Below are 26,531 nucleotides of genomic sequence, written 5' to 3' on the forward strand. Positions count from 1 at the left end.
TTGATGTCACCAGTAGTTACTGGTGGTTGCAGCAAGTGTGGTGTAATACTACAGGAAACACTCCTAGTACAGCTAGTCTGTCAGAAATACAACAGAAAAAGCAACCAGTGCATCTGTGTACAGCTCAGCCAAACGAACTGCTGTTGTGACGAAGTCAGTCAATCCTTATACTTTACGCATCATGTCATTAGCAAACACAACCTGATTTCATGGACACTGCACCGAAAGAGTTCGGCAAAACAGCCAAAAGCAGGGTACAGTGGAGTCGGTTACCTTGCTGAAGAGCTGTCGCCTCCAGCTCGTCACCTAACGTCTCACTGTGCCGGCGCTTTCTCTCTCTTGTTATCCTGAGATATCAAGAACTGATCCGCTGTCAAAAAAAATCCCCAAAATTACCATGTTTTTGATGAACGATCACAGTCAGCGCTAACTGCGGTGACAGATGTGTTTGACTGGTTCACAATAAAAGCCACCCACTGTTTTGCCAGTGGAAAAAAAAAAAGAAATAATGTGAAGCAGCAGCAGCAGCACACATTTCCTCGGATCACGTGTGTTTGAAAGCATTTTGAATCCAGCTCTGGGGGGCGGACCCCACCACTATAAATGAGATCACCCATCATTAATATTTGGTAAAAACTATAGTGAATTAAACTTCAGTTAATAAGCCATAAAATGATTCATGAACCATTAATTAACTAATTGTTTATCGTAAAGTTCAAACTGATGTTTTAATCCTTTGTAAATGGTTAGTAAATACTCTATTTGATCTATAAACATTATTTGGACGGCTATTATAAACTTGCAACCTATGTTCCTTTGAGCCTGACTCATATTTCATTTTTGGGGCTGATGCTGATACCGATTTTAGGGAGTAAAAGCATATGATATCGGCAGATATACAGACATCTTTTGCCATGAACCCTCAAATATGGTTATCAAACAGTAGTTCTCCTAAAAATTTTTTTTTTTTTGTTCTCCTAAAAACATAAATAATTGCTCTGTTTCAAACATGAAAAAAGGTTCCACATGAAATACTCACTCCCCACCCGGTTTCACAAACATAAAAAAAAATTTATCTTGATTTTTTTTCTGCTGAAAGTAACTTTTTTCTCCTAAAAAAGCAAACTTTTTTCTCCTAAAAAAGCAAACTTTTTTCTCCTAAAAAAGCAAACTTTTTTTCTCCTGAAAAAAACGTTTATTTCTCCTTAAAAAAAAAAGTTTTTTATCCTAAAAGAAAAAAAAATTCACCTAAAATAAAAAGTTTTTTCTCCTAAGAAATAAATAATTGCTCGGTTTCAAACATGAAATACTCACTCCCCACCTGGTTTCACAAACAAAAACATTTATCTGGAATTTTTTCCTCCTGAAATAAACTTTTTTTCTACGAAAAAAACAACTTTTTTTTTCTCCGAAAAAAACAACTTTTTTTTTCTCCAAAAAAGCTAACTTTTTTTCTCCTGATAAAAAAATTTTTTTCTCCTTAAAACAAACTTTTTTTTCCTCCTAAAAAAAGCGTTTTTATCTCCTAAAAAAGAAGTTGCTCGTTTTCAAACATGAAAAAAAAATGTATCTGGAATTTTTTCCTCCTGAAATAACTTTTTTCTCCTAAAAAAACCTTTTTTTCTCCTAAAGAAAATAAAAAATTGCTCACATAAACCCACCCAGTTTCACAAACATGTATCTGGAATTTTTTTCTGCTGAAAATAACTTTTTTCCTCCTGAAAAAACAAACTTTTTTCTCCTGAGATGTTTTTTTTCACTCAGTTTAAAAAAACTGTATCTCGAATTTTTTTCTGCTTAAAATAACTTTTTTTTTTTCTCCTAAAAAAAACCCCTTTTTTTCTCCTGAAAAAAAAACCTTTATTTCTCCTTTAAAAAAAAAAGTTTTTTATCCTAAAAGAAAAAAAAAATTTCATCTAAAATAAAAACTTTTTTCTCCTAAAAAAATAAATAATTGCTCAGTTTCAAACATGAAATACTCACTCCCCACCTGGTTTCACAAACATAAAAACATTTATCTGGAATTTTTTCCTCCTGAAAAAAACTTTTTTCCTCCTGAAATAAACTTTTTTTTGTCCTAAAAAAAAAGTTTTTTTTTCTCCTAAAAAAAAAAGTTTTTTTTTCTCCTAAAAAAAAAAAGTTTTTTTCTCCTAAAAAAAAAGTTTTTTTCTCCTAAAAAAAAAAAAATTGCTCGGATAAAAATATTTATTTGGAATTTTTTCTGCTGATAACTCTCTTGAGGAAAAAAAAAAAAATTCTCCTAAAAAAACAAACTTTTTTCTTCTGATAAAAACAGTTTTTTCTCCTAAAATAACTTTTTCTCCAAAAGGTTTCTTTCACGCATGAAATTTTAAATTTCTCCTAAAAGAAAAAAATTGCTTGGTTTCAAAAAGATGAGAAAAAAAGATTTCCCCTGAAAAAACGTTTTTGGTGGTTTTTTGTTTTTGTTTTTCAGGTTTCACAAACATAAAAATGTATCTTTGTATGTATTTAACTAATGTATTTTTTTCTGCTGGAAAAAAACACTTTTTTCCTCCTGAAAAAACAACAAGTTTTTTTCCACTCAGTTTCACACATGAAATTTCCTTTTTTTTTTAGGAGGAAAACTTTTTTTTTAGGAGAAAAAAAATGTTTTTTTAGGAGAAAAAAGTTTGTTTTTTGAGAGAAAAAAAGTTTGATTTTTAAAGAGAAAAAGGGGTTTCTTATGAGAAAAAGTTAGTTTTTTAGGAGAAAAAAGTTTTTTTCTTACGAGAAATAAATGTTTTTTTCTCCTAAAAAACAAACTTTTTTCTCCTGATAAAAACTTTTTTTTCTCCTAAAAGAAAAGTTGGGTTTCTTTCACGCATGAAAAAGATGAAAAAAAAGATTTCCCCTGAAAAAACGTTTTTGTTTTGTTTTGTTTTTTTTCAGGTTTCACAAACATAAAAATGTATCTGGAATTTTTTTCTGCTGAAAAAAAAACCTTTTTCCTCCTGAAAAAACAAGTTTTTTTTCACTCAGTTTCACACACACACAGGTTTTTTTAGGAGGAAAACAATTTCTTTTTTTAGGAGAAAAAAAAAGTTTGTTTTTTTAGGAGGAAAAAAGTGGGGTTTTGTTTGGAGGAAAAGTTTGGTTTTTTTAGGAAAAAAAGGGTGTTTTACGAGAAAAAGTTTGTCTTTTAAGGAGAAAAACTTTTCTTACGAGAAAAAAAAAATTTTTAGGAGAAAAAAAATATTTTTTAGGAGAAAAAAGTTTGTTTTTTAGGAGAAAAAAGTTTGTTTTTTAGGAGAAAAAAGTTTGTTTTTTAGGAGAAAAAAGTTTGTTTTTTGAGAGAAAAAAAGTTTGATTTTTAAAGAGAAAAAGGGTTTTTCTTACAGGGTTTTTTAGGAGAAAAAAATTGTTTGAAATTTGAAACTAAATTAAAAATAAAATTCAGTTTTTTTCAGGAAAAAAAATTATTCCCAGATACATTTTTTAAAGTCTTTTGTTCATATTTGAAACCAGTAGTATTTTTTTACAGGAAAAAAAAGTCATGTCTGAAACCAAATGGAAAAAAAAGTATGTAGACGAAAAACATTTTTTTCAGTTACGGCAGGAGGAAAAAGCTTATTTTGTTATTTCGTTCAAGTGTGTGTTTTGTGATACTCATTTTGACCACAGGAGGCTGAAGTGCACTGTCTCATGTTCTGAATAGGATAAAAAGCATTCATGTTTTCTTTCAGGGGAGTTTCGATTTATCTGTGCACACATGAAAAAAAAAAAGTTTTTCTCCTGAATTTTTTCTTTTCACTTGGTTTCACACATTAAAAAAAATGTGTTCTCTGGAAAGAGATTGAAAAAAAATAAATAAAGAACTTCAGAAAGATCATCCTGGCAAAACTTATGTTTTGTTTTTCCACCAGTTCTCAAGTCACAAACACAGGAGAGAAATCAAATTAGATCAAACAAAATAAATAAATAATAATAATTCTTCACTTGCTATATATTCACTTTGCTATATGATACGGATATATCTGTGATAGGCCTATATTGGCCGATTCACAGTGAAATAACTATTAAGTTTTATTGACTATCTTTTCCATTTATTAATGATGGTTATTATAAAATGTTACTGACGTCTAAAGATTAAAACGTCTCAGCCATAAAAAGCTTCAAAAATGGGGTTCATGAAATCTTTGGGATTATAAGTTAAAGGAATGCATCCTTTTTATTTAGTAAATAAATAATTATAACATTATCTCTGATTACATCAGGCCTATTGAATGGAACAAACAGTTTTAAGTTCATGTTCATTTGTTATGGCCAGCATGATAACAATTTCATCATACTACCCTTATTAATGTGACTAAATGTAAGAAATATCACATAGTTTCAGTTTCATCTTGGTTTTATTAGTGTCGGAGACTCTTCAAAAAAAACACAACACAATGAACTGCACTCAATAAAGCCGGAGAAACTTTTTATTTCCATATGCTCTGACAGGCAGAAGATGGACAGTGGAGTTATTAGTTTCCAACTTACTCTTGCCCACACTCCCAGTACATGTGTTTAGAGTGAGATTCATTCTTCCTCTCAGCTGAGACCAAAGCAGAAATATTGATGCTCAGTATGGATCGCAGCGTTCAGCGATGTGCTGCGGTGTGTTTCTGATGTATTCAACAGAATCTGGCAGTTGCCTTATCAAGCGGCCCTCTCTGCAGCCTGCGATCGATCGCTTCCATCATGCCATCATTAAGTGGAGGATGACATAATTGCCTTTTGTAGCCGCTGCGGTGCTGTAGTGGATGTGCTGTGGATGTGGTGAGCGGGCAGAGTGTGTGTGTGGGGAGTGAGCATGCCCTAATTCTGAACTTACTAATTAAATGGGCTTGTCAAGTGGGAGTGCGTCCCATCTCTGCTTGTACCGGTCCTTCAAAGCAACACATTCCTCCCATTGACGTGCTGTTCCCCCCCCATCCCCCCCGCCTTAACAAGAAGCGGCGAAAATCACTGACTCATATTATGTTATTATTCATGGCTTCAGAAAAACGGCTCGTTCCATGTGGATTTTTCAAGCTTTCATTGGCTGTTTCCAGCGATCACGGACCCCGGCGTCCTTTCATATGTACAGTAGGCAGCCTTGCGAGAGAGGTGGGGGGGAGGCTCGCTCTGATCCAGCTGCTCCTGCTCGGCGGCCGGGCGCACACATTCATTAAAATGCACCGCTCCCCAATTATTTCCATCAATAGGGGGATACCTTCAAGTTCAGAAAAAGGAAACATAAAAGCAGAAGCATACCACCAACCTGTGCTTAAATGCACAACGACAGAAAAACACTGGCAATCTTGCAGGAGTCGGGTCTACTAATCAGCGAGCACAGACCATAAATTTAAGGATGTAAGAGCGGTGTACGGTAGATGCAGGATAATAAGGGATCATACATGAAAAAAAATAACAAAGCTGCTTCCTTTTAAGTTGACAAATGGGTAAAAATGAAAGCCTGTGCACTGACAGAAAAGGTCAAGCATAAATATACATTAAATTACCCGCATTTACATGTATTTACTGGCAAAGAAAGTAGAGATAGTAACATCTTCAGGAGGGTCATTATTTCCATGTTTCTCCTTGTACACAACTTTCAAATTTAACACATCATGTGCTGTGTGCGTAGAAAAACTTTTAACACAGGTGCTGCATCAGCTCGAGGACTTCCGTGTCTTTTTCTGTAAAAAAAGTTTGAAAAAGTGTCTTTTTTTACAGTCATCTGTCCAATGAATTATTCAGCGAACTAAAATACAAACATAGAAGTGCTCGACAGATGTGTCCTTCAGCAGAATACTAGTCATCATATTATTTTATTTTCCCACGTCGTAGCTCTTTTGAGTCTTTTTACTAATCAGCCTCGCTCGTAGATGCAAATGTAGAAAATGTGTCCAACCTTGATGCGCCCTTAGAGTAAAATAGTAAATGTTTTCTCTGCGTTGCACTCCAAACTATATTTCCTCTGTTGCTTGAGTGCTGATCTGATGCACTGATCTCTTCATTTAACCAGAAAAAACACAAGCGAAATGAACAGATGTCACCCAGCACACACACAGAGAGACGACTTTGATTGATTGTTTCATAGAGAGTGTTGGGGATCAGGAAACCAAGCTGAAAAAGCACACAAAAAAAACATCCAAGAAGTTGTTGTGTCTTTGTTTCACAGCCTAAAGAAACACAGACAAGGAAACAAATGTAAAATAAGACTCCATACAGTAAAACTTGCTTTCTCCAGCCAGACTCCCTGGATAAAAAGCCTCTTTTTAATAGCAGCACGAGTGCCGGTTTTGTCCATTAATCCGACCGTGTTGTTGTCATGTAAGTCTTCCACCAAAATGCCACATCAGTCACATTATTCAGGACGTGGAGGGCCGTTAAGTGGAAGGCTTTTACATGTCCAAAAGAGCACAGAGGTCTGATCTGTGCAGCAGCCCATGTGTGTCCATCAAAAGTCTTGTTAGTGTCCTTGAACAAGACGCTGAGCCCCCTCCGCACGCGCTCATTAGACGATGCTCTGGAAAAGATTGTCAGTTTAATGAATAAAATCCCCCAATCTGACCTGAAATTAAACATGGCAGGATGGTCTCTGGATATTAGTTTCCCGCAAAATCAACAGCAGAACGTGTGGCTGCATACAAATGACTGTTTAAAAGTAAAAGAAAAAACAGGATGAGGAGAAAACAAAACAACTCAAGTTACAGAATGTTAAAGATCTCACGAGTGCATCTTTCTTTCTGTTTTTTTTCCGCAGCCGCTGGACTTTGAGAGGAAGCGTCAGTACAGCCTCCGCGTTCAGGTGGAGAACGCCCACATCAACCCCCGCTTCTTCTCCGTGGGGCCCTTCAGGGACGAGGCCACCGTCAAGATCGTCGTGGAGGACGTGGACGAGCCACCGGTGTTCGAGCGCGCCAGCTACGTCATGGAGGTCAAAGAAGACGCCGCCAGGAACACCGTCATCGGCTCCGTCAGCGCGTCCGATCCCGACGACAAGAACAGTCTCGTCAGGTACCGAAGCCATGTCTCTTCATTTTAAAGGTGCAACGTGTAAGAATTCAGAAGGCAACCTAAATTTTCAACAGCTGAAGTTTTGTCAGAGATTTTTAATGTATTGTGTTGCAGAGATATCTACTGAAGTTAGCATGTTAACCAGCTAGCCTGAGCTAACTAGTTACAGGAAGCCGCTGTTAGCCGCTACTCTGGTGATTCTTACATATTGCACCTTTAATCAGATTACCAAAAGTCATATAAGTTTCACTTTCACTGCTTTTTAGGACAACCATTGTTTTTTTAAATATTTTTTATTCATTTCTGTTAAATCTGACACCCCAGAAGACCCAGACAACTTTATTAATCCCACCAGAGGCAATTTGTTTGACATACTTAACATACAGAGACATTTAGACACAAAAATAGATGAGTAATGAACGAAACAAGAATAAAATACAATAAAATGAAACAAAATATGCCAAGGAGCATAGGAGGGAAAAAAAGGTGTTTTTTTTAAGAGAAAAAAGTTGTTGTTTTTTTTTTAGGAGAAAAAAGTTGTTTTTTTAGGAGAAAAAGTTGTTTTTTAGGAGAAAAAACTTGGGTTTTTAGGAGAAAAAAGCTTTTCAGCAAAAATTTATTTTATGTTTGTGAAACCGAGAAAAAGCAAAAACAAAAAACGTTTTTTCAGGTGAAATCTTTTTTAACATCTTTTTGAAACCGAGCAATTTTTCTGTTTTTTTAGGAGAAAAAAGTCGTTTTTTTAAGAGAAAAAGTTGTTTTTTAGGAGAAAAAACTTGGGTTTTTAGGAGAAAAAAGTTGGGTTTTTAGGAGAAAAAACTTGGGTTTTAGGAGAAAAAACTTGGGTTTTTAGGAGAAAAAACTTGGGTTTTCGGCTCCGTCAGCACGTCCGATCCCGACGACAAGAACAGTCTCGTCAGGTACCGAAGCCATGTCTCTTCATTTTAAAGGTGCAACGTGTAAGAATTCAGAAGGCAACCTAAATTTTCAACAGCTGAAGTTTTGTCAGAGATTTTTAATGTATTGTGTTGCAGAGATATCTACTGAAGTTAGCATGTTAACCAGCTAGCCTGAGCTAACTAGTTACAGGAAGCCACTGTTAGCCGCTACTCTGGTGATTCTTACATATTGCACCTTTAATCAGATTACCAAAAGTCATATAAGTTTCACTTTCACTGCTTTTTAAGACAACCATTGTTTTTTTAATGTGTTTTATTCATTTCTGTTAAATTTGACACCCCAGAAGACCCAGACAACTTTATTAATCCCACCAGAGGCAATTTGTTTGACATACTTAACATACAGAGACATTTAGACACAAAAATAGATGAGTAATGAATGAAACAAGAATAAAATACAATAAAATGAAACAAAATATGCCAAGGAGCATAGGAGGGAAAAAAAGGTGTTTTTTTTAAGAGAAAAAAGTTGTTGTTTTTTTTTTAGGAGAAAAAAGTTGTTTTTTTAGGAGAAAAAGTTGTTTTTTAGGAGAAAAAACTTGGGTTTTTAGGAGAAAAAACTTGGGTTTTTAGGAGAAAAAAGCTTTTCAGCAAAAATTTATTTTATGTTTGTGAAACCGAGAAAAAGCAAAAACAAAAAACGTTTTTTCAGGTGAAATCTTTTTTAACATCTTTTTGAAACCGAGCAATTTTTCTGTTTTTTTAGGAGAAAAAAGTCGTTTTTTTAAGAGAAAAAGTTGTTTTTTAGGAGAAAAAAGTTGGGTTTTAGGAGAAAAAACTTGGGTTTTTAGGAGAAAAAAGTTGGGTTTTTAGGAGAAAAAACTTGGGTTTTAGGAGAAAAAACTTGGGTTTTTAGGAGAAAAAACTTGGGTTTTCGGCTCCGTCAGCACGTCCGATCCCGACGACAAGAACAGTCTCGTCAGGTACCGAAGCCATGTCGCTTCATTTTAAAGGTGCAACGTGTAAGAATTCAGAAGGCAACCTAAATTTTCAACAGCTGAAGTTTTGTCAGAGATTTTTAATGTATTGTGTTGCAGAGATATCTACTGAAGTTAGCATGTTAACCAGCTAGCCTGAGCTAACTAGTTACAGGAAGCCGCTGTTAGCCGCTACTCTGGTGATTCTTACATATTGCACCTTTAATCAAATTACCAAAAGTCATATAAGTTTCACTTTCACCGCTTTTTAAGACAACCATTGTTTTTTTAATGTGTTTTATTCATTTCTGTTAAATTTGACACCCCAGAAGACCCAGACAACTTTATTAATCCCACCAGAGGCAATTTGTTTGACATACTAAAAATACAGAGACATTTAGACACAAAAATAGATGAGTAATGAACGAAACAAGAATAAAATACAATAAAATGAAACAAAATATGCCAAGGAGCATAGGAGGGAAAAAAAGGTGTTTTTTTAGGAGAAAAAAGTTGTTTTTTAAGAGAAAAAACTTATTTTTTTAGGAGAAAAAAGTTGGAATTTTTAGGAGAAAAAACTTGTTTTTTAGGAGAAAAAAGTTGTTTTTTTAGGAGAAAAAACTTGGGTTTTTGAGGGGAAGAAACTTGTTTTTTTAGGAGAAAAAACTTGGGTTTTTAGGAGAAAAAACTTGGGTTTTTAGGAGAAAAAACTTGGTTTTTTAGGAGAAAAAAGTTGTTTTTTTAGGAGAAAAAACTTGGGTTTTTAGGAGAAAAAAGTTGTTTTTTTAGGAGAAAAAACTTGGGTTTTTTAGGAGAAAAAAGTTGTTTTTTTAGGAGAAAAAACTTGGGTTTTTTAGGAGAAAAAAGTTGTTTTTTAGGAGAAAAAAGTGTTTTTTAGGAGAAAAAACTTGGGTTTTTTAGGAGAAAAAACTTGGGTTTTTAGGAGAAAAAACTTGGGTTTTTAGGAGAAAAAAGTTGTTTTTTAGGAGAAAAAAGTTGGGTTTTTAGGAGAAAAAAGTTGGGTTTTTAGGAGAAAAAAGTTGTTTTTCAGGAGAAAAAAGTTGTTTTTCAGGAGAAAAAAGTTGTTTTTTAGGAGAAAAAAGCTTTTCAGCAAAAATTTATTTTATGTTTGTGAAACCGAGAAAAAGCAAAAACAAAAAACGTTTTTTCAGGTGAAAAAACTTGGGTTTTTTAGGAGAAAAAACTTGGGTTTTTAGGAGAAAAAACTTGGGTTTTTAGGAGAAAAAACTTGGGTTTTTAGGAGAAAAAAGTTGTTTTTCAGGAGAAAAAACTTGGTTTTTTAGGAGAAAAAAGTTGTTTTTTAGGAGAAAAAAGTTGGGTTTTTAGGAGAAAAAAGTTGTTTTTCAGGAGAAAAAAGTTGTTTTTCAGGAGAAAAAAGTTGTTTTTTAGGAGAAAAAAGCTTTTCAGCAAAAATTTATTTTATGTTTGTGAAACCGAGAAAAAGCAAAAACAAAAAACGTTTTTTCAGGTGAAATCTTTTTTAACATCTTTTTGAAACCGAGCAATTTTTCTGTTTTTTTAGTAGAAAAAAGTTGGGTTTTTTAGGAGAAAAAAGTTCGTTTTTTAAGAGAAAAAAGTTGGGTTTTTTAGGAGAAAAAAGTTGGGTTTTTTAGGAGAAAAAAGTTGTTTTTCAGGAGAAAAAAGTTGGGTTTTTTAGGAGAAAAAAGTTGGGTTTTTTAGGAGAAAAAAGTTGTTTTTTAGGAGAAAAAACTTGGGTTTTTAGGAGAAAAAACTTGGGTTTTTAGGAGAAAAAACTTGGGGTTTTAGGAGAAAAAAGTTGTTTTTCAGGAGAAAAAAGTTGGGTTTTTAGGAGAAAAAAGCTTTTCAGCAAAAATGTATTTTATGTTTGTGAAACCGAGAAAAAGCAAAAACAAAAAACGTTTTTTCAGGTGAAATCTTTTTTAACATCTTTTTGAAACCGAGCAATTTTTCTGTTTTTTTAGTAGAAAAAAGTTGGGTTTTTAGGAGAAAAAAGTTGTTTTTTAGGAGAAAAAAGTTGGGTTTTTTAGGAGAAAAAAGTTGTTTTTCAGGAGAAAAAAGTTGGGTTTTTTAGGAGAAAAAAGTTGGGTTTTTTAGTCGAAAAAAGTTGGGTTTTTTAGGAGAAAAAAGTTCGTTTTTTAAGAGAAAAAAGTTGGGTTTTTTAGGAGAAAAAAGTTGGGTTTTTTAGGAGAAAAAAGTTGTTTTTCAGGAGAAAAAAGTTGGGTTTTTTAGGAGAAAAAAGTTGGGTTTTTTAGGAGAAAAAAGTTGTTTTTTAGGAGGAAAAAGTTGGGTTTTTTAGGAGAAAAAAGTTGGGTTTTTTAGTCGAAAAAAGTTGGGTTTTTTAGGAGAAAAAAGTTGGGTTTTTTAGGAGAAAAAAGTTGTTTTTTAGGAGAAAAAAAGTTGGTTTTTAGGAGAAAAAAGTTGGTTTTTTAGGAGAAAAAAATGGGTTTTTAGGAGAAAAAAGGTTTTTTTTTTTAGGAGAAAATTTATTTATTTTTTTAGGAGAAAAAAGTTTTTTTTTCAAGAGAAAAAAGTTGTTTTTTAGGAGAAAAAAGATTTTCAGCAGAAATGTATTTATGTTTGTGAAACTGAGAAAAAGCAAAAACAAAAAACGTTTTTTCAGGTGAAATCTTTTTTTTTCATCTTTTTGAAATCGAGCAATTTTTTTTTTTTAGGAGAAAAAAAGTCTGTTCTTTTAGCAAAGTTTAATCAGATTACCAAACGTCATATAAGTTTCACTTCCACTGCTTTTTAAGAAAACCATTGTTTTTTTTAATTCATTTCTGTTAAATTTGACTCCCCAGAAAACACAGACAACTTCATTAATCCCAAAAAAACATCTACAGAGAATTTAAAAGACGACTGGCGGTTAGTTTTACAAGCAGGAAAAATGTAACGACGCCCTGATGCTAACATGAAGACGGGGACATGTCCACAGGAAGCTGTTCAGACTTGTCTCTGTCTTTCATTGTGAGGCTGTAAAACCAGCAGATGAATAACCAAAAAAAACACAGGAGGCTCTCGATGACAGATTGATAAAAGTGACAGAGGATGACGGGACTGACGGAATAAAGGAATTTGGTTTGTGAAGTTGAATCCTCTGTTGCCCTCGCTTCACAATAGCTGCAGTGTTTACATCAAACTTTAGATGTTCATCAGAGAGAGCACCTTCTTTAACTCGAGCTCCACTTACCATCTTCTTTCCAGAACTTTCAACCACATCCGAGCACCTTTTGGACCTCTCAGCCATGTTGGTTTAAAAGTGAACGTTTGAAACCAACAAGAAACAAACAGTGAAACACAGATAGAAGTACAAGAAAAAGCTCCTGATCACAATTTTAGATTAAAATATTGTTTTATTATTTAATTAAGTCTACTTCAGTTATTTATAAGAACATCATCATTGTGTGGTTTTGCAGTTTAAGCAGCGTGATTTGAATTTAGATTTCAAACATGAATGGAAACCAACGAAAAAGGAAAAACACATCCAACAATCTTAAACTGTGCGTAAATTATGTATCTGAAGATGGAGTAAGTAGTTAGTCGCAATTTATTATGTGAGACGTAAGAGAAACCAAACTTTGTGATCACAGAGATAAATTTGAGGTCCAAATAATCTTCGATTTTAAAAGTTTTGATAACAGAATCTTAAAAAACTTAATTTCCTAGAAGCAGCGAGCGCGCAGGGACCGAGGGGGTTGTTTAGTTGATTTTATCAGTCTAATCTGCCTGACGTATTGTTTCTTTGTCTGACTGAGATAAAGAAAACAAAAGAACGAAAAAAAATAGTCAGTTTTCCAATCAAACTAACCAGAGGTGAGATCACACCTGGAAGAGTTTGTACCAGGGCAACATTTTCAGTTGAGGTTACAGTAAAATCCTTAATAAGAATTTGACTGTAGAGATTCACATACGGTGATAAAATATCCTGAACTCAAGGTTCACTTACTCGCTTTTTCTGGAGCTTCCACGTTTCTTATAATAAGGTGATGAAAAGCAACGAAGTAACAGTATTTGCACTCCACAACATTTACCTAATACATTTTGTTACTTTGCAGATTACGTGATGCATCACGGACAAAGCGGTGGATTTCTAAATTAATTTTATTTATCAGCAATCAGATTTTAAAAAAAAAACGAACTACGAATCGGATAACGCCTACAGACATGTAAATATATGTATAAGATACTTTTTGAAGTACTTAAGTACAATTAATATCAGGTACTTTGTATGCATAATAATAACTCTGGGTTCAGCTGAAAGGCTCAGGGAGACTCTTCTAAGTCAACCTTGGGGTTCAGAATATTTAATCTCAGATATTACATGAGTAATTACCCTTACACACTTTCAAACTGGAGTAATTTTTAATCTAATAATGGTGAAATATAACTTTTTTTTCCCCTCATTTTTCTTTGGGCACCCTTTCATCAATTCAAAGTGGTCTCGGACCACCTTAATGGGAAAAAGTATTCATGCACAACACTTGTGGAACTCATTAATTTTATATAATCATGCAATTTAAAAGCACCCATTAGGTGAATTATTTAAATATTAACTTTGTCTTCAGCATAAACACAAACACAGCGTTAAAAACACGTAATGAGGCCTCGACACGGAGACGTAACAGATGTGGCGAAAGTTTCCTTCTTGGAGATACAAAAATTATGCAAGTCTTCTACTAAATGGAAGTAATGGCGACGGGGTGTGGGGCAGCGCCTTCCACTCCGTCTCAAAGACTTTTTCATTTTTATGATGCACTAAGGGAGTTGGCTCTCAAGGTTGAAGTTCCACCACTTTATTGCAGGTGTCAAATATGATATCATTCTCTTTTATCGCCCATCATCAAGGAGGTAGCTACCCCGTGGCATTTAAAGCCGCACAGTGGAGGAGGAGGAGGAGGAGGAGGAGGAGGAGGAGGGCTCGGGAAGCCTGAGGGCTGCCTGGCATGAGGAAGTCACTGAGACGGTTATCTTTATTAGCTTGCCACAACAGCACAAAGACACGTTTACATTCAGACGTGGATGCAGACATAAAATACCCTCAGAAGACAGGAGATGTACAGACCTGATAAGACAGGATCATAATGGAAGGTTTTCTATTCGATGTTAGTTTGATGAAAGTCATTAAAACACGAAACAGTATTCAAGTTTTTCCAACCTGAAATAATTTTACATACAGAAGCGTTTTTTGAACATTATCCGTAAGTCTGAAAGCTTTTCCCGACAGGTCATCCCGTCTTAAACAGCTGCCAGCTCTTAAAAGACTTTTATTAGTCCTGGTTTTAATGAAGCGTTTTAGTGCCGCGATAATCTAAATGCTGTTTCCAGTCGTCAGCTTACCAAGGGCAGACTTTGGGAAACACATTGAAAAACTCTCAGGACTTCAGAGATCGAATATTAATTCAAAATGTCATCCGTGCTCAGGTTTAAGTTTTGTTCATCCACGAAAGTGCCTGAAAAATGTTAAAACTGAGCTAAATTTAAAGTTCAGAGTTCATTTTTAAGACAAACATCTGAACTTTCTCCTCCTCACATTTTCAAAACAGCCTCGTTACTTTAGTTTGGTGCATTTGAGGGGAATTATGGATTATTTTTATTTTGCGTTATTGCACGCCGCCTTCCCAACATCACTTCAACCTATCAGCGAGACGAAACAAAGACCTAAAAGACGTAGGAAGACGTAAATAGACAGAGAGGGAGACTGGAATGTGGAGAAAAGGCGTGTTAGTGTCTCGTATCTGCAGAGATTTTCTTATTTTCTCACGTTGTTGCTGCTCGGGACGCTTTACCAACCCAAAATGTGGCTATTTGACGTCCTGGGAATGAGACTCAACAATCAACTATCTTTGTGGTGCGTTCAGGAACAGCTGGGACAAAATCCTACTAATTCTACCTTTAACTTTACTAGTCTTTGATTTATGTTGATGTGAGTTCTCAGTCATCCAGGTCATGGTAATTCTAAGTGTTCTGACTAACTGGAGGGGAGTTGCAGGCTTTTAAACCGTGTGTGGGAGCGTCCTTACAGAGTCAACTGGCCATCAACCATTCACACCAGGGCTCACCTAGCCCTAGCAACCCACACGAAGGCCGGTTGGGTCAACGACCCACAAGTGGCCCTAACGACTCTGAAACTCAGAGCTCACACGTGTCTGTAACGACTCTGTAAGGACACTCCCACACAGAGTTTAAAAGCCTGCAGCTCCCCTCCAGTTAGTTAGACCTGAAGAAGCCTCTTGGATGAAAGTCCAGTTGCCTACGATACAGCACTTAATATGACGTGAGCTTCAGTCAGCTTTGACCACAAATGTCCTTCACGTTGAATCAGTACTTCTACTTTTACCAGAGTATCTGTACATCTACTGGAGGAAAGAATGTGCGGACCTCTGTCAACAGCTCAGTATCACATACAGAGTATACAGAGTGGTGTTGTTCATGAACAAAAGAGTCCCTCGTCTCAGCCACTTATCTTCTCGTCAGTCTGCAGTTAATTCCTCGGTGATTCAGTGTTTTCTCCCACTTTTTTTTCATTACAGAAAGATCGACTCTCAACTTGTCTAAAGTAACATCATCAGATATTAGAGGTTTTCACAATCGAACAGAGGTGGAATCACTCTCAACCCACTTAGTCCTTACAGCCTTTCTCGCCAACATTAAGAGAAATTGAACTGACTCTTCAAAGAATCAGGCGTACATCTTAATAGGCATAAAAGTGGGTTGGGGAGCAGTTGCTGCCCTATCACCGTACTTATGTCTTTACATATCGCCGTCCGAAATAATTTAATTTCTTTACACTGCCAAAGACAATATAGTCTGGTACCAGTTATTGTTCGGCACTTGGGAACATTTTGAGAAGCTCCTTTTGTGTATTTGCTATAGATATATCAACATTATGTCATATATTATATTGCATCTCCCTCTATCTGTTGTTTAGGGATGTTTTGGAAGGCATTAGCAGAACTTCTTTCTTTTGGCCACCTCTCAAATTCATGCTCAAAACTAATGGGAGGCAGCATATCACCAGAGTAATGGCTAAGCACAATGAAAAATAAATAAAAACAACTTAACATCTTAAATCAACGTAAACCAAGTAATGACAACAATTCAAAGGCTTTCCTGTCTCCAACAAGATTCAGTGACTTAAATCTCAACTTCAGTGACTTAAAAGTTTGGACTCGTTCCTCCAGTGGCTCAGACTTGGTTTAATTTGAAAATAACTTCCCTAGTAAAAGCATAGTGTTGAGGACAAAGTCTAAGTTGTCATGTATAACAGCAGTTTATGTTGGTCCACATGATCCAGAAGTCCATAAAATGCTCTAGAAATTTGAACTTTTTTCAATTCTTTGACTTCATCTGCTGATGAAGTATCATGTGATACGATCAGAAGCTTCAGAATAGCGACTAAAAGGACCTGAGGGTGAGAGTGTCTTGAAGAGATTTTTGGTAAATAAGTGCTGACAGGACTGGTCCACATTGATATCTGGTCATTTAAACGTTTTCAGGTCAAACTAGACAACTTTTGACCTTCAGATCCCTGCACCAGTACTCATACTGGCTGCCAAGTGACTCTGACTCCAAAGAATGTCTTTTAAAAATACTGTTGCAGGCGTGCAGCCTCTGTAGCGAGGACAGAGGATATATGTCCCCAACCCGCTGATCACTAACATTTCTGTAACCCTCCATGTCCTTCTGCTTGGCCTCCCATCCAGCCAGCTGCCTGCCTGCTGAGTGCAGCACTTTGGATGCCCGGTCAGGACGAGGCGCGCTGTTATCTCTGTGCCATTAATCAGGGGAAGGGTTAGGCCCAGCCAGCTGAATTATTGGGAATATTAGAAAAGCAATTAGTAAAGCCCACGGCCGACGCAGCTTTAACGAGGTTAGAGTTACTGTCGGGGGCCCGGCGAGGTGGTGTAGGAGTGGAGGAGAGGCAGGCCGAGACGAGGAGGGAGTGTTTAGATAAAGACACTAAAATGGTTGATGCGGGAGAAGCAGCAGGGAGGGGCTGGGGGGGAGGGAGGGAGGGAGGCGAGGAGAGGAGAGAGCGGTGCGGCGGTGCATTGAGAGCCCGGGTTCATAGTCTCCCCTCGGGGGTCTCCTCCTTCTTACGCCGGCCCTCCTGATGCCTGCTACTCCATTAATCACACTGATGTATCACAGTAGTCTGGGAAGCAGAGAAAAACAACACGACTGGGTAACCTGTTGGCTCGTGTGTGTGTGTGTGTGTGAGAGAGAGAGAGACTGCAAACACTTACATAAATCTGTCATCACCACAGGACACAACATTCAGACTATGTGATAAAGGGTCAGTTCACCCAAATTGCATAAAATAGACTGTTACACTCACCTCTAGCTGTGTCTAGTCATGCAGATAATTTTGTTTTCTTTTATCAGCGCAGGTTTCTCTGATGTTTCTGCTCCGTCTGCAGCAACTGTTTGGTAGTCAGATGTTTGAGAGGACGTCTCTGTTTTATTGAATAGTCTGTCAGGCTTTTATTTTTTATTTTTTGTATTATTTCACATGGTTTGCCAAAAAAAGGAATGTTTTTTGTACACGGAGAACAAATCGCCGTGCTGCGGATCAACTAGACTGACAACTGAAAGGGCAGAGGGAGTCAAAGATATCTCTGAGCAACGGTTAAAGAAGAAGAGAAAGAAACCGACAGTCATTGGCAAAAGAAATTGGACGCTTAGCATCAGAATCTGTGCAGATTTAAATAGAAACAGGCTCCTGTTTCAGTGCCAAGTGCACAATAATGTCTATAACAAGTTGGAATTAACAGATGTGTTGCTCTAACAGAGCTATTCTTAAAACGGCAGAAAAGAAACAGAAGGTTGGTCTAGGGGCAGCACAGCAGACCCAATCAGCTCGATGTTGCTCTAACGAACAATCACTTCCAGACAAACTTTGAGACAATTGTGAAATTAGCAAACTTGTTTATTCCTTTTCAGCAGTAACATTTTCAATCTGTATTATTTAATATACTGTGCTGCTTTGCTTTGATAAACCAGAACTACCCAACAGCGACGTCTCACCACCAGTGGGACTAACTGCTTGTTTTAGTGAAAACTCAAGCTGGACTGACGAATCACAGTTCAAACATGTTCAATCTAACCACCAAGTAAAACAGGTTTCCAAAAATATTCAGAGTCCAGTTGCCCACTAATGATTTATGGTCACGTTTACTTTTCTGGACTGGGAAACAAATTTGAAATCAAAGGTTAATTGGGGGAAGTTTTAATCATTTCATTCTTCTTCTTCTTCTTTTGGGGACAAAACTATTTCAGATGTAATGGACACATTCGGTGTCTGAATTATAACTTCTATTAAAATAACCTTTATTGAAGCAAAGAAGGAAAACAGCAATACAACAGGTTTTTTAGTGTATTAAAATCTCAAATCACAAATGAACAACGTGCGAGTTGTACAAAAAATGAATGATAAACAGGTTAGCAGCTGAACTTACAGATTATTTTGTTACATCTGCTTGTTTCTGCATAATATTTGACGATTTACACAATAAGGATGTATGAGGGTAATGAAACACAAACAGAAAAACAGTGCAATCCATCGTGATCACTGGCTCGCTTCATGGTATTAATATTTATGCATTTGGATTCTGTGTAACAGCAACAAGAGATGCATTAACTGGCAGGAGGACATAAGCTGTTCATTTTGAGTCATTTTTCATTTGAAAAACATGATTTCCCTTCAAGTGTTATGCCAAAATAATTGAGACAATCTGTGAAAGACCAGTCAATCAACCTGAGAGTGACAGCAGCCTCCAATCGCTCAGTTTGGATGTTGGATTTTCCAGAGTTGTGAGGTGTTACTACTCCGGTCCAGGGATGGTTTCCAAGATTAGAGAAACGGTTGTATGGTTAGCTCACCTGCAAGCCAGCTGGTCGTTGTCTTCCAATTCAGATTTTAGATTATTTGTGGTCTGAACCCTAAAAATAAGCTGGTTTTCCACCAAAGTTCACAAATTGCAGCTGTGTACATCGGCAGGAGCGTCCTGTAACACATCTCAACACAAAAACCAGCGTCTCCACGACTTTACTCCACTTAGATCTTCATCTGAGGCTTGTTAAGTTAGAGAACCTGCTGCTCGTGCCCCTCAAGGACAATGTGTTTGACATTTCAAGACATCACAATGAAGCCCTATCGATACAGCGTAACCACCCCGACATTGTTTCTCAATGCAAACGAGTTCAGAGAAGAGAAAGGACAGGAGAAGAGGAACTGATCGCTCCTAACATGAGGACATTTTTTCTGTAAAAGCATACTGCTGCTGAGTTTACTTAAATTCTATACACTGTTGCATTTGTGTGGCGGCAGATGTTTCAGAGGCGGTTACATCCAAACTTTAGGATGCAAACCTTGAACTATCCGCACGGTGAGATCCCACAGAGGGTAATTGAGAAAACATGTTTTTTTTGTGATTCGTGTAAAGCGAGCTTTTAGTAAAATTGTGAAGGTGTTCAAAAGCAGTTTATTAACTCCTGTAGTTTGGCTCATTTGTGCCGGTGAAAACCAATTTTGTTCTCTTGAACAAAGTTGGCCTTTCTTCTGAGGGCAAACCTGCCTGGATTGATGCACAAAATTCATATTTTCCTTAATGCTTACTTGGTATGAATAGCAAAGAAAGGAAATAATGGCAGAGTGCATCATGCTTAGTGAGACTTGTTTTGAGTACCTCCTGCCTGCTGAAACCCTTCTAACCACACCAAATGTCAGTTTCACCACTAGTAAATGTGACCGTTCACACCTGAGAAGCTCTCTGAATGTGACTGTAGCCTTCACCCGGGGAACACAACACACGTCCACGTTTAGAAGCTGATCCCCGTGTGTGCATGTGTGTTTTGCAGGTACACTATTGATCGGCGCACGGACATGGACAGAGTGTTCAACATCCATGCAGGCAACGGGTCAGTGTACATCCTCAGGGAGCTGGACAGAGAAGAGAACGCCTGGCACAACATCTCCGTCCTCGCCACAGAGTTCAGTAAGTGCAGCAGGACGGGAAGCAGACGGTTTTCTGTTCGCCCTCCTCCTCTCTTTCTGCCGGCCAAATTTGATTTTTGGAGTTGATACTATCTGCTGAGTGTTCTGTGTTGAAGTGAAGAGAGAGGGTTTGTACTAGAAGTAGAGTACTGCAACAGTCACTGCCAGTTCACTCAGCGTTGGCTGTTGGCTGGTGTTTGTTCACCACTCACTGGACATAAACTGACAAGTATGATGCCGTATATTAAACACACATTTGAATATATGGTACAGGTCCACATATATTTGACAATACAAGCCAATTTATTGTCTTTTAGCTTCAAGAATACATTACAAAAATATAATAAATGTACATTTTGATACATATACGGGTATGTATTAAGAAATCTGACTTAATATATATTTAGCATGTATTACTAGGTATATATGTAAAATATATGTTAATGTTTTAACAGCAGTAATTGGTATATTTGTCAATATGTAGAGAATATATAATTTGATATATTCAATATTTATTTGACAATACAAATGTCGTTTAGCTTCAAGAATATATTACAAAATATAATAAATGTACATTTTGATAATACATTGGTAACACATATTAATATTTATTTAAAAAACTTTTGCATATATTACTGGATATATTTTGTACATTTGTGCAAATATTTTTACAATGTATGAAAAATGGAAATAGTTGGTACATTTGACAATATATAGATAATATATTGTTTGATATATTCAATAGTACACTGCAAGTATATGTGGAGGGAGTCAACATATATTACTGTACATTTTGATGATACATGAGTCATATAAACACGCATATTTATATATATATATATATATTATATATATCTGGCTACAGCCAAGAATAGTAAGCATGGTTACTCTGGTGATATGCTGCCCTCTATATCTTTGGAGCTACCTTTGGCAGTACATGCTGGCCATATTTTATGACACCTTTTTAATACTACGAGCCATTTCCAGTAGCTCACACATTATAATCCCTTCCATCTCCTTATTAACTTTTAATCTGAAATGAGTGCAGGAAGTGCTGATTTTCAGTAACAGTGCTTTAACACTGATAACTAAAAATATAACTTATGCATGGAAACACACATACACAAACACACACTATGGTAAAGTTTTGTCAGGTGAAAAAATAATCATTAGTGTAAAAATTCACTGTCCTCACCTTTGTGTTTCCTAGACAACCCGCGACAGATCAGCCGTGTGCCGGTTTACATCAGAGTCCTGGACGTCAATGACAACGCTCCGACATTTGCCACCAATTACGAGACGTTCGTGTGTGAGAACGCAAAGGCTAATCAGGTTGGTACGACCGAAAACACAAAGCAGTAGTCGTGGTTTCATCTCCACTTCCCCCGTTAGGATTATGTGTCCGCTTCCAGCACAGCATGTAATTAGCAGACCTCAGAGAGAATTTGTAAATCCATCACGTGTATAAAGAAGAGCTAGATGGATGGAGATAACGAACACATCTGGGGACCCTTTTTTCTCTCAGGTTGATAAAAAACAATTTTCAGGACAGTTTCTTCTTCCTCCATGTAGAGATTAAAGAAGTTAAAAACTCATCTGAAGGCATTTGAAAAGAGTTTTACAATGACACAGATGCATTATGGACTAACTGTATGTTATATGTGCTTCTCAAACTTCACAGTATGACAGTTGTCTTTTCAGTTGTACTGCTGCTGCTTCTCCTAAACTGAAAACCCAAAGTGCTTTGACACTTTGACGAGTCTTCAGTTTCAGTATCACTTGTAAATTCCAACACATATTCTGTGTTCACACAAATGTTTCTGTCGACATCACTACGTGATGTTAAAAAAAAACCAACCTCTATATACAATATTATCTTTTTGATATTAGACCTCAGCTGCAGTGCTGGTGGAAGAAGTACTCAGATTATTAAAGCAACACGTCAACCAAAAATGAAAAAATCCCAGCATTTTCTACTCACCCCCATGTCGATAGGAAGCTACACAGCGGCTACATTCACCTACAGGTTTTGGTGTCTAAATGATTCATGCTTTCCAAAAGTTTTGAAATCGGTCCAGTAGATTGACTCAGCTGGTTGCAATAGCTCTAATCCTTCAGGGCATCTCTGCCCGTCAAAGTAACGTCCACTAAAAGTGCTTGTTTTGCCCCAGACGGGCTGAGGTTGTTATTTTAAGTGGCTGACAACACTATGGAAATGATTCCGACAGAGAAAGACCTTTTTGTCAAATAATAAGATCCTTTCTGTAACCAGAAACACACCTATTGTTGAAGGAGAAGCTCTGAAAACAAGTAAAGGTCATTTGCAGGCATGTAAAGTTGCGTAAAATGTCCATATTCATGTAAATGTCCTCAAAAATTGTACTTAAGTATATTCCTGAGTCAATTATGTGTCTCTAGGCAACTCTGAAAACTACCAGGTGTAAAGGTTGTACATGTGTTTAGTGCTAGATGTATTTTGAACGATTGCCATCAGTAAGGTTTATGAATCCCCCAAAGACCAAATGTTGACATGTAAATTAGAGCCACTGACAGGCATGTGCTGTGATATCTTTGTTAATTAGATGGTTAAGAGCTAACGTTGGTCAATATGACAACAAACTGTGTAGCATGAGCATGCTGGCTGTATAAGGCCATGATATGATATATACACTGATCAGTCACAACATTAAAAGGACTAACAGGTGAAGTGAATAACAATCATCTCGCCCTGCTACACTGCAAGAAAGCTCAGGGATGTCATGACAAAGTACTCGAGGCATCAACCTGGCCTCAAAACTCCCCAGATCCCAATCCGATCAAGCATCCGTGGAATGTGTCTGAACGAGTCCGATCCATGGAGGCCTCGCTGTGGATCAGACTTAGCTTTGACCTGTCAAGACAAGGACACAGGACCTCTTGGGGTGTCCGTCATCAGGCAGTAGGTGGCGGATCCTTTGAGTACTTTGGGTTGCGACGGAACTCGTCCATGGATTGTATTTGTTTCAGCACGTCCCATGGACGCTCAATCAGATTGGGATAAGGGGGAATTTGGAGGTCGGGTCGATTCCTCAAGCTTTTTGTGTTCTTTGGGCCATTCCTGAGGAGGACCCAACGCCAATACATCCCACACATGTTCAGTTGGATCTGGGGAATTTGGAGGCCGGGTCAACACCTTGAGCTCTATATTGCTCAGGGGCCACTGCCATAATGGGGTGTACTTGGTCTGCACCAGTGTTTGGGTGGGTGGCATCATGAATGAGAGGCTTCCCAGCAGAACATTGCATTGTAACGAGACGATCAATGCCACTCAATTCACCTGTTAGTCCTTATAATGTTGTGACAGTTCTCTTTTAATGATATCTCCCACTCCTATAAAGCTGAGTGGTTGAAATGATGGGTTCCCAGTTAAACAGAGCATTAAAGTGTCTATTGAAAACTTCTAAGAAGGTTACAGGATGTGTTTGAATTGCAGTTTTTCACAGCTGAAGATCGTTTATGTTCCTTCAATATGGCTGCTGGAAGGTCGAGTTACTCACCCTGTTTCTTATTTTCAGAGGATACAAACGGTGAGTGCCACAGACCCTGACGAGCCACTCGGAGGACACCGATTTTTCTTCAGTCTCGCACAAGAGGCTGCTGGGAAGGCCAACTTCTCCGTCCGTGATAACAAAGGTAATACACTCTCAGCTCGTGCTTGCGGTCATGAGATTAGCTTCAATCTTCTTGTCTACTGCTCCCATAAGGCACTTACACCTGTTGTTCTTAACCACATCTGCACGATGATGTGATTTATAGTTTTTCATCTTGCAGCACTAAAAGCACACTCACAGAACCCAAATGAAATTTCAAGGGGAGTTCATTGAAATATTCATTCAGCCGATATTGATTGCTGCGTAGTAACTGGATATCTTCTTGTTTTCAGACAACACAGCCTGGATCTTGACCCGGAGGAACAGCTACAACAGTCTGCAGAAGAGCATCTACCACGTGCCTGTGGTCATTTCGGATGGAGAGTTCCCGATGCAAAGCAGCACCAGCACCCTGACCATCAGAGTGTGCACCTGCGACCGCGAGGGCAACATGAAGCTGTGCAACGCCGAGGCCCTCACAGCAAGGGCGGGACTCAGCACGGGAGCCTTGGTGGCCATTTTGCTCTGCGTCATCATCCTGCTCAGTGAGTACAGACGGTCTGAGACGGAGAGGAAGTGCACCTGAAGCTCAATCGTGCAAACATTTGTTTTTCCAATTTGATCTTAATTTAAGCAGGGCGGCTTCACTGAAAATTTGATTTGAGCGTCTCCTGAAGCTCCGCTCGAGAGCTTCCCGCTATAGCAAATCGCCCCTCGCAGGTGTTAAAGAGACCGTTTTGTATTTCACTCCTTAATGTGATTCATCGCTTCCTGTGGGCAGATAATTCTGCCAGTGACCGCAGCTGACATGTTAATTTGATTTGAACAGCAGAGCAGCAAAGATCTACAGCATCTGAGCTGAGGGAAGGGAACATTTTGCTTTATTGCAACCCAAATTTGTGCTTTAGGATGAAAAAGAGCGGTGCATTTTTACATAAAAACTAGTGTCTGGTACAGCTGGAAGCAGTGATGTAGCTATGTGTGATGTGTCAGTGGTGGTTTAACAAATCCAAACCAATTTTTTAATATTGAGAATCTGTGCACTTCAGGCTTAAACAGCAACGGCGGTTCAATAGAACTTTTGTGTGCAAGGCCAGAAAAGTTAAATTTCTGAGGCTCAAAACATAAAAACAATACAACTGCTTGAGGGACAAGGTTATAGAACTAGTTTTAGGCTCCAATAACCATATTTTTTCAATGACCTGCCTATGTAGCATCCAAGGAGGCTTTAACGGCTGGACAAACAGAGAAATACTGACATCACTCAAATGTCCTAATGCTACATAAGAAGCGTTTCTAGCACACAGTGTACTTCGCTGTTTTCTTAAACTGCATTCCTTTGTGATCTTAAGCAGCAGTGGCCCTGAGGAGGGAAAAATACATAATGCATCCTCGTGGTGGCTGAGCCTGTTTCTACAAAGTCAGACAAAGTCCCTGAACATCAGTGAACACTCATGCAACATCAACAATTCCCCCTGGACAGTCGCTGGCCTTCAGAACAAGGAGAGGGAGCAAAGAAACAACAGCAAAAGTCACCTAACTCCGTTACTTGTTCTTTGTTTTTGTTCTCTCTGCAGTGATTGTGGTGCTGTTTGCTGCCCTGAGGAGGCAGAGGAAGAAGGAGCCTCTGATCATCTCCAAAGAGGATGTCAGAGACAACGTCGTCAGCTACAATGATGAAGGGGGCGGAGAGGAGGACACTCAGGCCTTTGATATCGGCACACTGCGTAACCCAGAGGCCATCGAGGAGAGCAAGCAGCGGCGGGACATCGTCCCAGAAACCTTCTACCCTCCGGTTCGACGGCCTGTGCTGCCCCCAACTCGGGACAATAACGGGGATGTGAGAGACTTCATCAACCAGAGGCTCCAGGACAACGACAGCGACCCAACGGCGCCGCCTTACGACTCCCTGGCCACCTACGCCTACGAGGGGAACGGCTCCGTAGCAGAGTCCCTCAGCTCGCTGGAGTCGGTGACCACCGAGGGCGACCAGGACTACAACTACCTGAGCGAGTGGGGTCCCCGGTTTAAGAAACTGGCGGACATGTACGGGGGCGACGACAGCGACAGGGATTCTTAACGAGAGCCTGGCACACAGACGAGGAGCGAAAACAAAACACATGTTTAACACTTTTCTGGTGGACGTGTGGGGAGAAAAAATGGCGAAAGGACCGAGAAACGAGCGCGGTTTTGTCCGAGTGCTCTTTCACCGCCATCAGATCACCATTCAGTTGTCCCTCCGGTGACCAGACGTAGGCTTTGTGTGTCCAGTCAGTGTTAGTTGCGTTTTTGCAAGGGTTCAGTGAAAAGAGACTTTGTGTCAAGACTTGTTTTTTTTTTTTTTTCTCTGTGTATACGGGGTGTACATGAGGCCCTAATATATCTATACCGATATTTTCTTTTTGTTTGTTTTTCCAAAGCTGCGTGTGATGGACACGTTCAACAAGCAGTTTTGTAAACCAACAGATATGCCTATGTATTTTTCAGTGTTTCTGGGACAAAAACATGCTGCATATTGTGAGTTCTATCTTAGCTTGTGTACGTACGGTAATATGATACAATACGCTGTACAGTTGTTTTGTTTTTCTAGGGATTTCTATTGTCCAAAAATGATCCCTCCTTTCAGCGACGGCTGCCTCGCATTAGCCACTTATCCACAGTTGTGCTTGAGCCAGAAGTGCCAGGAAATGTTGGCATCATCATCCCCTGATGTGAAAATGAGAAATCTCGATACAGATTGGATTTGAGGGGGGGATACATCATCGAAATTTTGTGTCAGTTGTGGCTCGTTGCTGGCGCTGTTGACAAGTGGCTAATGTTCTTTAAAGCTTACATGAAGCTGTGGTAAAGGAAAGTGGATTTTATGGCCACAACAAACACACCAGTTTGCTTTTTTTTTTTTTGCAGTATCTGATTTTCATCTCCGCACAGCTTTCGAGCGTTTGCTGTGAGGTGAGCTGAAATACCAAATATTTCTTCATTGAGCTGAATGTCTTCAGAACCGTTTTTCTCTGTGCGG

At 38.0% G+C, this 26,531-nt stretch overlaps 1 protein-coding gene across 1 annotated transcript in view; it reads left to right on the forward strand.

The window, feature by feature from the left end:
* The window catches only part of LOC141014612 (cadherin-6-like), a 47,867-nt gene extending 22,275 nt beyond the window's left edge, over positions 1 to 25,592 (forward strand). Inside the window, 6 exon segments of the mRNA XM_073488472.1 lie at positions 6,755 to 7,008; positions 19,748 to 19,884; positions 21,094 to 21,215; positions 23,438 to 23,608; positions 23,781 to 24,057; positions 25,090 to 25,592. Of these exon segments, the coding sequence (XP_073344573.1) occupies positions 6,755 to 7,008; positions 19,748 to 19,884; positions 21,094 to 21,215; positions 23,438 to 23,608; positions 23,781 to 24,057; positions 25,090 to 25,592 (1,464 nt within the window).
* Positions 25,593 to 26,531: the final 939 nt, after the last annotated feature.

Source organism: Pagrus major, chromosome 19 (assembly GCF_040436345.1).
Source record: "Pagrus major chromosome 19, Pma_NU_1.0".
In the NCBI taxonomy this organism is placed as follows: domain Eukaryota; kingdom Metazoa; phylum Chordata; class Actinopteri; order Spariformes; family Sparidae; genus Pagrus; species Pagrus major.